The sequence below is a fragment of the Pezoporus flaviventris genome, unplaced genomic scaffold (assembly GCF_033815535.1).
Source record: "Pezoporus flaviventris isolate CSIRO_AGI_PZ_B2104156 unplaced genomic scaffold, CSIRO_AGI_Pfla_v1 ptg000007l, whole genome shotgun sequence".
Lineage (NCBI taxonomy): Eukaryota > Metazoa > Chordata > Aves > Psittaciformes > Psittacidae > Pezoporus > Pezoporus flaviventris.
The window spans coordinates 95,808,827-95,823,550 of NW_026892555.1; the positions used below are offsets into that span (position 1 = coordinate 95,808,827).

At 37.5% G+C, this 14,724-nt stretch overlaps 1 protein-coding gene across 6 annotated transcripts in view; it reads left to right on the forward strand.

Annotated features, from left to right (window-relative positions):
• Positions 1-14,724, forward strand: part of ATP9B (ATPase phospholipid transporting 9B (putative)) — a 170,133-nt gene that overhangs the window by 6,649 nt on the left and 148,760 nt on the right. For 5 of the 6 annotated variants that reach the window (XM_061449603.1, XM_061449605.1, XM_061449600.1 and 2 more), the window contains one exon: positions 9,105-9,278. In XM_061449603.1, coding sequence (XP_061305587.1) covers positions 9,105-9,278 — 174 coding nt within the window. Of the gene's footprint in view, positions 1-6,107; positions 6,208-9,104; positions 9,279-14,724 lie in introns of all 6 variants that reach the window. The other variant, XM_061449602.1, reaches the window with a different exon arrangement.

The following is a 14,724-nucleotide window of genomic DNA, read 5'->3' on the forward strand; positions in this document are numbered from 1 at the left end:
GTATTTGTGTAACAGGGGTTGAGGGTATGTTTTCAAGACTCTCTCAAGTTACTAGTACCTCTAGTTTTTAGAAAAATGTTAGCAGTGAATTCGTTTTGAAAACCTCAGTTGTATGCTCTATGCCCATTGTTCACATATATTAACATTCCTGGATTATGTGTTGCTTTGTTTGCTGAAGACTGTATTCATAGGTTAATATTGCTTGTTGGGACTGGCACATGATTTAGGCTAGGTGTAGATTCTGACATTTTTGCCTGGGACAAAGGTCAAAGTAGTTTGATATATCGAACTTTTGAAAAATAGCCTTGCCATATGTTAATGTTTTCAGAGCTTTTATGCCATGTGTGGTGTCATTGTTATTTTAGTTTCTGTGGCTTTTGCTTTTCAGAGCAATGTTAGGTTTAAGCATGCCGGTAACTATATTGCATGCATAAAGAGCTGCTCACAAGAGCAATTGTAAAATATTTTTATGTACAATGACGCTTTCATTGGTGTCATACCTGAGAAGTAGTTTGTAATACTTTGCAGACATTCATTTTCATGACACAGGAACCTTAAGTGATTTTAGTAATTAATTTTTCAGGTTTTTGATTTGAAATTGCTTAGGATTCTGGTAGCTACTCTGATATGAAGCGTTCTGATCATTAGGCAAAAAAATGTTTGCGAACTTCAAATTGCTATTGTAGATGATGCTGTCTTTTACAATGGGCACATGTGACTGCTTGTGCAGTAGAATAAACTTAGTAAATGTGTTTCTAAGGTTGTTCATGTTTAAGCTATTGTTCCATTGCTTTCCTGGTTTGTATCTAGTGTCTAAATACAGTGATTTGTGTTGCTTGGGCAAGGCATTTGGATTGCTAAGAAGAGGGAGAGAAAACAATTGATTGGGCTACAGTGTCAATAACAATATCCAGTGACAGTGATAAAATGGCCCTGTTGTTGTGATCAATGACATACCCTACTAATTAAAAATAGGGTTCTGGTGAATGTAGATGATGTTTCCTCAGGTTTTGCTGTGTATTGAGGTATTTCTGGTACTTATTTGTTAAATATGGAGACTCACTCATCTTGTCATGGGTTGAAAAAGATCTTATATTAGGATCTGCATAGTGCTTGGTAAGGTAAGCAAAGGGGAATTAGGAACGGTGCCTTTTTCATGAAGGCTTCATTATGCACATGGTCTGAATTTGCTTCATCTGTATACAGCTTTGGTGAGGAAGTGTGAGGTGAGAGAGAAGGCAAATAGCATTCAGAATATATATGTGTCTGGTAGAACCTCAAGCTTTAGTATCTCTGATTCAAGCAGTTTTTCATAAGCTCCTGATAAAAGGGAGCTGCCTTGGTAATAGCTATGTAGTCTGCTTCTAGACCTTTACCTCAACAGATGTAAGGGGTTTTTCCCCTTAGTTCTACATGGTAGATGCTGCCAGCTTTTTTGTTTTGTTTTTATAACAACTGTTGGAATACTGTGTTTAGTGTCATTTTCCATGTAGCTGTCCTGGACACACCTGTCCCTGAAAATTTGAAATACGTAGTAGTTTTTGTGTGTGTGTTTTTGTGTTGTGGGTGGTTTTAGTTTTTGTTTGAGGGGTGGGGTGGGGTTTGTTGTTGTTGTTTCTTTTTTTTTTTTTTTTGTTTTTTAGGCCAGGACATGGATTTAGAGATTTACTAAGTAATACAGATTAGGGGTGCACTTGGATTAGAGGCACACACAACTGAAGCTAAATAGGAAGAAATAGTGGCAAGCTCTAACCAATTCTAAAAACTTTTGAAATAGTTTTTATGTGTTTTGGAGGAAGAGGTTGAAGGAAATTACTTAAATTTTATGCTCTTACCTGAGGAAGCCTTTTCTGTTTCTGTTGTATTCTAGGAACAGCATCATTCTTTGTAATTTAACTGAATTTGCTGCTCTGTGAAGTATAGAGGTGTTTGAAATTAGAAGGAAGAAGTAACTTACAATCTTTAGAAATGCAGAAGAATATTTGAAAAAAAAAGTATTTTTTTCTCAGGTAGCTTCTAGCAAAGCTATTTGTTTTATGGAGACACTGGATATTTGAGTAAGAGGGGCAGTTACATGAAGATAAATTGTATACCTATAAGCATAGTTATGGATGAACATACATTCTTAATAAAATTTTTCCTGTTGCTGTGCTGAGTTTCCTGGGTTTTTTTTCTTTGTTACAGAACAGGATCTGAACAGTTAACATCAGTGGTACAGTCAGCCTACAGCAGTTGCTGGTGGCTTGTCTTTTAACAACTCTTGCTCTTTATATAAATACGTGTGTCCCTGTCTTCATTATTCCTTCTATTTCATCTCTGCAACTTGTCAGTCTCCTTTATCCTCAGACTGGGAAGGTGTTCATACCCCTTGGAGGAATTAATGGGGGTAGGGCAGAATATGGCTGAGACAGATTGTGTTTACTCCCTCTCTTTTCTCTAATCATGACCAGAAGCAGAGGGAGTCTTGAGGCTGGCAGCAGCCACTGAGCAAATCACCAGTGCTTGGTGGTATGGGACATGGTCATAGTAATAGGTCTTTCTTAGCTTTTCTACTCTGATGCTTGGCTGGAACTCTTTCCACTGCTGCCTGTCTTCAGTGCTACTCTGTATCCCACAACTGTGTCCTGTGTCTGATTCCTGTGTAGACTTGTGGCCACATGTTCTTTTTCTTTCTCTCACTAGGTTTGAGAAATACTGCTTTAGGACATTGGTTTTGTTTTTCCTTCTTGTGGATTACCATATATAGCGCAAGTGATAGGTGGCAAGGAAACAGTATTTATGCAGTGTCTGACACAGTGTTTCTATCTTACCTTGTTTTTTTTAGCAGTCAGATAGAAAATCTATCATAGATACTGCTTGTCAAATGAGTAAAACCAGAAAAGATGTGCAGTCATGATTGCCTCATCACTTGCATCTTGCTGCAGCCTTGAGCATTGCTCTTTTAGAACAGTGGAAAGCTGGCAGAAAATACAGAAATAATTGCAGATGTAAATAGTAATTACTGTAAATTTATTAATAAATTTACTAATAGTAATAATTATAATAAAGGATATAAATTAATTCAGATGGTTTCCATTACCAGTTACAGCACCCATGGAACTTTGCAGCGGCATCTACTCTGGTAAACAGCCATCAAAGTGGAATAGTGTAGGTATAGGTGACTTGAGGCATCATTTTCACAGCAGATGTTTATATCAAAATTTCATTTAAAAGTATTTATTGTACATGGCTTCCTTTCACTTAAATCTCTTAAATTATATTCCTGATAGCAGTCAGATTTTGTTGAAAGTTGTTTAATATTAATGTTTCTTTTTTCTTAGGAAACCATATTTTTGTCAAGATGGTTGTCTTCATACCTGATTTAGTAGCACTCATGCTGAGAGTTTTGATGTCTTCACTCTGGCTTCTTTATTCATGTTGCTTTCAGTGCTTCCCTATTTTAATACAAGTTTCTGGGATTATACTTAATTGATTTGTCACTCAAGGAAAATCAGCACTTCAAGCAATTAAGTGCAGAAAAATACTAGGTAACAAAGACATAAAGATTTTTGTCCTCATCCTAGTTATGAAAAATCCATTATTCATTATCTTATTGTTTTTAAATACTGAAGTACAATTTTCCAACACAATAGCAAAATTGCTTTTGAAACAGAATAAATTGCTTGCCAGTTCAGAGGCTGTATTTTGAAGTCAGGATTTCTAAACATGATAGTGCTTATGCTCATTATCTTCACTACTTGGTGAAGTTCCATGTTTAAAAGTACAAACCCAGATACTGATTGGGGAGGGGTGGAAGTTTTTTATAATATAATAGCAAAAAAACCCCTTAAATGACATCAATATACTCTGCAAATTTTACCAGATTAACAAGAGTAGATTTAAATACTTTCCATGTCTGTGATTATGGTTGTCAGCCAAGTCTCTCTCCTGTAGTTGTCTTGTATTAGCATGTTCTTTCTAGACAGACTTTAACCATGTTTGCTGTGTTACCTTTGTTTGTAAAGGATATTATTTTCTGAATCAGACACTTCTTAACTTTATACAGAAATAAAAGGAGTCTTTTACTTTGCAGTATCTTGCTTTATACTCCAGTACAGCTAGCTGATTGTGATTTCACTGGATGGTGTTACAAATATACTGTTAATTGTTTCAGTGTCTAAAAGCAGAACACAATGCAGTGGAAATCTCTGTATTAAAACTGTGATAATATAATTTGTAAATTTAACCAGGAGAGATTATAAAAGCACTGAATATGAATCTGTTTAAACACAGGCCTGTCTTACTGGAAGTCTTAGCATAAAGTAATGTCTAATTTTTTTTTCTAAACAGTGTATTAAAATTATCTAGTTTTAAAATTAGTCTAGCCCGAGAGTAATCCCTGTCATTTAGTATATGTTAACCTGTGATAATTTACCTGTTTTGTGAAGAGAATTTTTTTGTGTAGTGTTTTTATTCTTAATGATCATTGATAGTAATGGGAATGGAAAACATATTGCCATATTAAACTAACCATCAGATGCGGCTGTTGCAAACAGTATTTGCTAACAATATTCCCGTGGGTGGGAAGATCAACCATGTTTTTCATAGTAGTTTTTCTAACTTTAAAAATTTTTTTTTTAAATGTTTGGTGGTAAGAATTCTGAAAGCATTTTGCATGCTGTATTTTAACGTAACTAACGTTCTGGGAACTCAGAACTTTTAATGAATTCATGCAGTTTTCTTAGTTTGAAACTTTTGTTGTGTTTTCTGCAGTGTGGTTGTGCTTCTGCATCATTTGAAACAGATGAGAATTTTTCTTCACAAGCTGTGACATGGCTAAGGCGCTAATACTCAGTTAACTTGCAGCAGGGATGATCAGGGTGTGTGTATTTATCATTATTCTTAGTTATGCATTATTTTATAATGTGGTCTGAACACATTGTTAACATTGCTTAATGATGTCCCATACCAGATGATTCAAAGGAGGTGCAGAAATGAGGGCATCACCTGCCAGCCAAATGAGTAAGTGTCTGGCTAATGAGTAGTTAGCCAGTAGTGGGTTTGTTGGTTTTTCTTTGTTTAGATTTGGGGTTTTTTTTCTTCTCCTTCCTTGTTAGGTCTTCCTTAGCTCTGTTGATACCAATTTATTACTTAGTGTAAATGTAGGGAAAAGGAAATGGTTTTACATTTTTCTATTGAATATACAGAAAGATGAGAAAATGCAAATCCAGTAATGGTGCTTTTTCATGCTGTTCCGGTTTTGACTGGGGTAGTTATTTTTCTTCCTAGTAGCTGGTGCAGTGCTGTGTTTTGGCTTTAGTCTGAGAACAATGCTGATAACACACTGATGTTTTGGTTGTTGCTCAGTAGCACTTACGCTGATCAAGGACTTCTCAGTATCTCATGTTCTGTCGGTAAGGAGGGGCACAAAAAACTGGGAGGGAGCAGAGATGGGACACCTGACCCAAACTAGCCAAAGGGGTATTCCATACCGCAGCACATCATGCCCAGTATATGAACTGGGGGGTGTCACCTGGAGGGGACTGATTGCTGCTCCGGTTGGGCTGGGTATTGGTCAGTGGGTGGTGAGCAATTATATTGTGCATCACTGCTGTTTATTGGGTTGTTTTTTCCTTTTCCCCTTTTAGTTTTATATTCTCTCCCCTTGTTACTTCCCATATGACTATTAGTATTATATTATACTTTAGTTATTAAACTGCTCTTGTCTCAACCTGCTGGTTTTACATTCTTTCAGTTCTCTTTTCCATCCTGCCTGGGGGAGCAAGGGAAGAAGAGATGTGGGGATGAGTGAGCAGCTATGTGGTACTATGTTACCTGCGAGTAACCACAACACATTCTTAGTCCTGGTATTTATAATGTTACTTTCTTTTTAAAAATACTGGGTTTGTCTCAAGATTTCTGGACTGAATATTGTTTGGTGTGCTATTCTGTGTCTGCAGAACTCCACCCTGCTCAAGCAGGGCTGCTTACAGCTGGTTGCCCAGGATCATGTCCACACAGCTTTTAAGCATCTCCAGGGATGGAGACGCCAGAGCTTCCGTGGACAGCCCTTGCCTGTGCTCAGTCATCCTCATGGGGAAAAAAAAAATAAAAATCCTGTTTTTCAGATGGCAGCTCCTGTTTCATTTTGTGCCCATTGCCTCTGGTTCTGTGACCTGGCATCACTGAAAAGAGCCTGTGTCAGTCTCTTATGCAACTTCCCTTCAGGTAGTTATAGATGTTAACAGGGTCCTGCCTGTGTCTTGTCTTCTCCAGGCTCAGCAGCCCCAGCTCTCTCAGTCTTTCCTCATGAGAGAGATGCTGAAGCCCTTTAATCATCTTTGTGGCCCTTCATTGGACTCACTCCAGTATGTTTGGAGAAGCACAGAACTGGACACAAGAATCTAATGTGTGGCCTCAACCTGTGCTGACCAGAGGGGAAGGTTCTCCTCTGGTGACCTGCTAGCAATACTTTGCCTAATGCAGACCAGTAGCTTTCTTTGCAGCAAGGACAGAACACTAATTTGGGTTCAGCCTGGTGTCCAAAAGGATCCCCCAAGTCATAGAATCATAGAATAGTTAGGGTTGGAAAGGACCTTAAGATCATCTAGTTCCAACCCCCCTGCCATTGGCAGGGACACCTTACACTAAATCGTATCATCCAAGGCCTCATCCAACCTGGTCTTGAACACTGCAAGGGATGGAGCATTCACAACCTCCCTGGGCAACCTATTCCAGTGCCTCACCACCCTAACAGGAAAGAATTTCCTCCTTATATCCAATCTAAACTTCCCCTGTTTAAGTTTTAACCCATTACCCCTTGTCCTATCACTACAGTCCCTAATGAAGAGTCCCTCCCCAGCATCCCTATAGGCCCCCTTCAGATACTGGAAGGCTGCTATGAGGTCTCCATGCAGTCTTCTCTTCTCCAGGCTGAACACCCCCAACTTCCTCAGCCTGTCTTCATACAGGAGGTGCTCCAGTGCCCTGATCATCCTCGTGGCCCTTCTCTGGACTTGTTCCAACAGTTCCATGTCCTTTTTTATGTTGAGGACACCAGAACTGCACACAGTACTCCAAGTGGGGTCTCACGAGAGCAGAGGGGCCGATCACCTCCTTTGACCTGCTGGGCACGCTCCTTTTGATGCAGCCCAGGATATGGTTGACTTTCTGGGCTGCGAGCACACACTGAAGCTGGCTCATGTTCATTTTCTCATCAACCAGCATCCCCAAGTCCTTCTCTGCAGGGCTGCTCTGAATCTCTTCTCTGCTCAACCTGTAGCTGTGTGTGGGGATGCTCCGACCCAGGTGTAGGAAGTCCTTTATTGTCAAGCTCCTTTCCAGTTGGGTTAGCCCCAGCATATCATAGTATGTGGGGTTGTTCCTTATCAGGTATAGGACTTCACTTCACTTGCTGATCTTCCTGGGGTTCCTGTCCACCAATTTCTCCAGCCTGTCAAGTTTGCGGATGGAAGGATGGCCATTTGGCTTGCCAGACTCCTTCCAGTTCTGTCAGCAACAAACTTTCTGAGGGTACACTGTGTCCCATCATCCAGATCACTAATGAAGTTTCTAAATGGGACTGAATCCAGGATGGGTCCCTGGAGCATGCTGCTGCTTTATGCCACTGGTGACCACCCTCTGGGGCTTGACATTCAGCCAGTTTTCAGTCCATCTCCCTGCTCATCTAGCTCCTGAATCTGCAGCCTGCCTGAGAGGATTTTATGAGATTCAGTATCAGAGTCTTTAACTGAAGACCAAGTAGACACTATCCTCTGCTCTCCCCTCATCTACTTAGCCAGTTATTTCACAGCAGAAGTTACCAAGCTGGTCAAGCATGACTTGACTGGATGAAGCCATGCTGACTACTCCTGATGATTTTCTTGTCCTTGGTGTTTCTGGAAATGGTTTCTAGGATGAGCTGTTTTATTGCCTTCTCAGGATCATGGTGAGGCTGACAGGCCTCTAGTTCCCTGGGTCCTTTGTCTTGCCCTTTTTGAGGATAGCATTTGCTTTCCTCTACAGTCACTTCTCCCAGTTGCCATGATTGATCAAAGATTTTCAAAAATGGTCTTGCAGTGACACCTGCTAGTTCCCCCAGTGCTCATGGGTGTGTCCACTCAGGGCCAGTAGGCATATATATATATATATACAGTTTGCTTAAGTGTTCCCTGACCTTACTCTCATCTTCTGTGCTCCAGCCTTTCCCCTTGCTTTCTGAGATCTGCAACTCCTGAAGGCCAGTCTTGTGAGTAAAGACTGAGGCAGAAGGGGCATTCACCATGTCATACGTAAACCAGGTCTCCTGTCTCACTCGGCAGTTTCCTATCTTCTTTTTGTCATCTCTGTATTTATTGTAGACAATAATGTCTTTGACATCTCTGACCAGATTCAAGTCCACTTGGGCTATACGTTTCCTAGCTTTGTCCCTGGATACTTGGACAATGGTTTTGTATTCCTCCTAGGCTACCTGTCCATACTCCTACCTTCTGTGCGTTTCTGTGCACTTAGGGGAATTTTCTCACAGAAATATTTAAGTGTTTTGTCTTGGCATAAAAAGCATTCCAGTAGTGTCACATAGAGGTGGGGAGTAGTTTCTGGAGGGAAAGAACCATTGTTAGCTTAGTGTTGTAATGTTTCAGTAATTAGAACTAAGACGCTGACGAGTTGTGTAGAAAGTGTTACTGAGGTCTGCACATACAGGAATAGACATCAGGAAAGCAAGTTGAAGAAACTCAGTAGTAAATCTGAACTCTGTCCTTACATGAAAAGTTAGTCACTTGCATCTGCTGTAAACTTTGCCAAGTGAATTCCGTTTCAGAAAATCTTTCAAAGAATGAAATGGAAGCTCTGTATGTACAAATTTCATAAGAAGAATTTCCCTAGAATGATTTATACTGTGATTGACAGTGACTGATTGCAGGCCTTTTTGCTGTGTGACACATTTTTAACTCAAATTAGAATTTCTTGTTAATGTGTTAAACAAATACATGAGATGTTTGGTTGAAAATACCTCTCCAAAAAAATTCCATATGACAAAAATTAACTTGTTACTTCAGAAGATTCCCAGAAATAAAAAGTGATGTATTGGCTATTTATTTAGTGGGTTTATTTCATTTTTCCAGGTACCAAGTGGAAGATGAGTCCTCTCATTTGGATGAAATGCCACTAATGATGTCAGAAGAAGGCTTTGAAAATGATGAGAGTGATTACCATACTCTACCAAGAGCCAGAATTTCGCAGAGAAGCAGAGGCTTAGAGTGGTTTATCTGTGGTGGCTGGAAGTTCCTTTGCACTAGGTTTGTTGCATATCAGTACTCTTTATTAACGTATTAAATTAAGTAAATAGTGACTGTGTAGTATGTGCAAAAGTACACAAAACAAATTTGCTTGTCATGCATCTTTTGATTGCTTTGCCTGTATTTTCCCTGTGAGGACGTTACCAGCTGTTAATAAAACAAAGTTCTGAAGAGCTGCTGCTGTGTGCTTATCCTGTCTCCTTTGCTGACTTGCAGGAAAAAGGGAGGCTTTTAAGAGAGATCATGTACTAAACTTGTAGTAGTCTGAGGTCCATACTATGGTACATAAGCCCAGTCCTCCCTCCTACTCAACGTTATACCAGGATAAAGAGCTTAAAGCTTTCTTTTACTTTTGAGGACATTAATGTGAATGCATTGCATAAGTTGACAGTACATAAACTTTATTGATGTGCTGAAAAGAAAAAGTATATTCATTAACTAATAGTTAATAAGTTCATTAACTAATAATTACCATTTCAACTTTAAAAGGTTAAAGGATACATGTAACTGATGGCCTTGGAGTTAATCTCAGCTGGAATTAGCTCTGGGAATTTGGTTCTTAGAGATTTTGGTTTTTTGTTGGTTTGTGGTTTTTTTTTTTTTTTTTGTGTGTGTGCCAAACTGCTGTATGCAGAATGAATTGCTAGGAAATCTCTAAATACAAGAATTGCTGTTAGGATGATTAAGAATCATGCGTATTTTTATCTTGAATAATAAAATCTGAGATTAGTCAAGTGGAGTGAGTGTTTTCAGTGAACTTAAATGATGAACACTTCTTTTGACAGATGTCTCTTAGAATTGATTTAGGTAAAAGTCTTCACAGGTGTTTTTCATGGCACTTAATAAATCCAAGAAGCCTGATACTGTTGTTTTTACCTAAGCAAAGTTGTATTGATGCACCTTTAGTTTCAAAATAATTTTGTTGTTTACAAAAGCTTTAGCTTTACTATTTGCAGAAAAATAGAATCTGTATTGGTTTCTTTTTTTCTCTAATGAGTTAACAAAAGCTCATGGATTATTCATTTTATTATAGGGAATAATTGTTTGGAAAGCAAACAGAGGAAGGTAGCAAAGTTTACAGAAGCATCATTTGTCTATGTAAATGATTCTTGAGAGCAAAGTTTGTGTTACAGAACTACCATTGTAGTATTTAAAAAAAAAACAACACATTTTTTAAAAATAGTTAGAGAGGCTGTTAAGTCTTTTTGATGTATCTTAGAATTGAGATACCTTTCAGACAAGATACTTCAGTGAGTTCAGCTCTTTAAGTATTAGTGAGTATTAGTTACTATGATTATGTTCCTGTAAGTTTCATGAAAACATGTAGAGCAGTAAAGACTGTACCCTGTAGTTGCCCTGACAAGAGAATTTACAGTGTTTGGATAGAGGCAGGCAATTGCAAGATGAGTTTATGTTGGAACTAATTAACAATAGTAAGAGAATGTCACAAAGTGTCATTAATGCCGAGGATTGCAAAATTTCAAGTTCATTCTGGCTTTTAAAAATTGATAGGTACATTTCAACCTTAAATGGAGCTCAGGCCTAGAAACTTTTAAACTTACTAGATACTATGAATTAAAATACTTGAGCCGTAACTGTGATGGATTGAGATTCAGAAGAGCAAAGAAATTGCATTATGAATTCTTTATTATGCTGCATCTTATACATATTTTACTGCTAATATAGGTGGGTAAAAGAAAAGCCCTCACTATGAAAGAGACCTCAGAGGAATGACTTCTCCTTTGCTGATTTCCACAACTGAGTTTAGGTACAATAGAGAGTCCATTCAATATTGTATTTATACCTAAGGGGCATTTTAGTCACATTAATGTTTTCTGTATCAGAAGATCATAGCAGGTAACTTTTGATTTTCATGGAAAAAAAAAAGGGGGGGTGGGTTGAGGAGTGGGGCGATTACCAGATTCTAGTAGAAGCTTGAAGTTTCAGTAAGATATTAGTAGTCAAAGGATAATCCCACAAGAAAGGTGCAGACATCTGCTTAGAAAATTAGCTGGAAGGAAGGTGAATCCCATGGTATCTTATCTAGCTGGACTGGACCAGTAGATAACAAGTTCAGCTTTGGTAAACAATTCTGAGTATGTAAATACCTGTTGTGGTGATAGGGAGGTTTTTTATGGGCTGAGAGCACCACTGAGACTTTGTTACTGATAAAAAGTCCAGCATGTGCAGTGTTAAGGCACTCTTTTTTATGGTTTCTCATGATAATAAAATTTTATGAATTCTTGCTGGTGCCCACAGAATACTAGAAGTTTTGAAAAGTCTATTTGCAGTTCTTAAAGTTGCCTGTGATTGTGAGGAGGATCGTAAGGAGACCTGTAGGCTACTGTATTGTCATATATGCAGTTATTCTGCTGTGTAGTAGAACAAGTTGCATTGTTTTTTCTGTGGTGTAAAGTATCAGTTTGGGGTAGAATTGATGTCTTCACGCTGGGAGAAGAACATGTGAGAAAAGAGTCTTCATGTGTGTTGATGGTGGATTATATGTGTCATGCAAACAACTGAAAGTTATTTCCAGAAAGAAAATTGCATTCTCTTAAGTGCAGTATGAGATTAAATACAGCATAGCAGTCTAAAACCTGCTCAGTTCAACAGAACTTAAAATTTCTCCCAGATTTCATGGAAATTAGCGTCTTGTACCTTAGACTGGGTGAGGCTGACATTTCAACTTTTACACACAGAATTTCCTTTTGTGCTTTAAACCAAATTGTAAATTTTTCAAAGCTGTGACAGAAAGATGAACTGGAGCTGAACTCGGAGGGGCCCTGAGTTTTTTTTTTTTGTTTTTTTTTGATTCTCTGTGAAAGTCTCGTGTTTGTGTTCAAAATCACTTTTTTTTTTTTTTTTGTTGCAAACAAGTAAACCCCCACCCCCAATACCCAGTATTCTGGGGGGAGGGTGAAAGGGAGGGTTTGGTTTTGTTTTTTTTTTTTCTGTCTTGCAGTTAGGATTAATGTCATTTTTGCAAGAGGAAGTTTTCCATCTCTTACTTTGCAGCTTTAGAATTTTATATTCTATAGAGTTTTGTTGCTACATCACAAACTGTTTTTCAACTCTTCAGTTGAAAAAGTTTCTCCCTTTTGTCAGGAGAAAATATGGAAGGTTCGACAATTCACTGTACGTTAAAACTGATCTTGTAAAAATTCTTCCGTTTTTAACTGAAATAGAATAGTGTGAACTGTATTTGCAAATCTGTAGCTCTTTAAATGGTTTTTACATTTGCAAGAAAAAAATCGTAATTAAATCAAATGTTGTCTTTGATTTTGAGCAAACTGAAAGCTTAATTCAACCAGTATAACTTTTAACTTCAGAAACTGCTTATTTCTTGCTTTCGTAGCACAGTTAAAAACTTTCTGATATAGCAGTTGTTTTGTGGCTGTAATCATTTCCCCTTTAACTTACAAATTCTCTTCAAGCTTGTGAAATTATAATGCACATAGATCAATACTCTGGAGTTCTTTGGGCTAGATTGATTTCTTTCTCATGAGATTTACATTCCACTTGTTATCAAAAAACACTTTGTCCCTATGAAAATGGTGCCATTGAATGGCATTTCCATATGAAGTGAAGGGGATATCAAATGCTCGGATTAATTTGGGCTCTAAGATGGCCTGTACGCTTTCAATTAATCTGTAACGCATTTGTTATGCAGAAGCATGGGAAAATGCTGATCTTTTAAGAATGACATGACCACTGTGTTGCTTTTGGCCTGATTACTGAAGCTACCTGTTGAGTACAATAATTACAGTATGTTTTCTTTGCAGAACTAGTTTCTGCTACTTAAAACCTAATAAGGAAAAGCTGACCCTTGCAGACAATATAGAGCTTTTGTATTATCTTTCCATTCTGATGAAAATGGTGTTTTGTGAAAGATACTGGCAGTTAAGCTTGTAGGATAAAAGTAATGAAAAGAGAAAATTAAAAAAGCCTTTATTATTAGAGCTGCAGAGTCAGTTGAGACTTTTACTTTAGCTTTTGACTTGGAGAGATATGCTCTATTTATGAAAAAGTTAAGGGTTCTTATTTAACAATTACTACTTTTTTTTTCATCAGTTACTAACACAGACTGTGGTTATTGTTCTTTAAAATAAAAAAAGTACATTAGGAAGCAGGTAATGCAGGAATGGAAAAAAGCCATTTAATAAATATATCTTAAACATCTTTATTTTATTTCTTAATATATGCAGCCTGTTCTATTTATATAGGCAATATGTCTTATAGCTAGTTTAAAAAAAAGCTTCCTGTACATGTGTTGAATTTTTTTTAGGCAAGAACATTTGAAATGCTTTAATGAATAAATGTCTGGGATTTTTTTGTTTTGGTTTTGTTGTTGGTTTGGTTTTGATTGCTTTGTTTGTTTTGTTTTTTTTTGTTTGTTTGTTTTTTAATCCATAGCATAAGCTGTGGTTTTACATTAAATATTTCAGTAAAATCCAAAGTGTGCTTTCATCAGGTTACATCTTACATTCATCTTTACGTTATTTGCATCTTGGAGAGTGCTATTCTGATTTATCTCCCAATGTTTGTTTCACACAAACTTAGTGGGTACAAAAAGCCCTTGCACAAAAATAGTTTCTGTATTGGGGAATCTGAGAACAGATGAATTATCTGTTGGGTTTTGATAATGAGTTTCAAAAATACCAGGTAGACTTCATTGTTCTTAAAAATCTGAATTAATGTAGATTGATCAGAATTTTAAGACCAGCATCTCCACCACTTATTCTTTCTGTGATATAACTGATTACTGCTGAGACTTTAAATGGCAGAATCTAACTGGGTTTTATGCTTTTAAGGTTGTAAAACTCATATGAAGCATTACAATACTGAGTTGGGCATAACCTGTAATATTTCTATAATCTGGGATTTTCTTGAGTGTTGTTAGCTCTGCATCAGTCAAATCCCTTTTATCAAAGGTATCACTCTTGTTTCCCAGTCAGACATCATTCTTGTGTCTGTACTGCTTGGCATTTACTAAACTAGTGGTCATTGTGGCATCTGTTTCAGCTTCTCTGTTGATCTATAATGGAAAAGGTAGTTTCAAAGGGGAAACTGTGGCAAGGAAGGCAGTATAATTCAGTTGCTTTAGTCAAATGTTTAATTTTAGCAATAGAAAAATCCTTGGTGTCTGAAGAAATTATTTTACAGAAGAGACTGCCTAGTCAAATGTTCAGCCTGTTTGCTTAATTCAGTTTTAGAATTTAAACTGTAATACGAAATTTCAAAGGCTGTAAGGAAATTTCTGTCTATGGGCTTGGAGACAGAAGCTGTCATGCTTGTTCACTTTCCCAAGGAAAAAAATTATTTTCCTTGGAACTTTTTTGCTATATATATGTCTTGATACTTCTCACTATACAGCTAAGCTGTCTCTTCCATTTGTACTGTCCTTTCTGCACCTCTTCCCTAGAAACTAATATGTTTAAAACTTTAA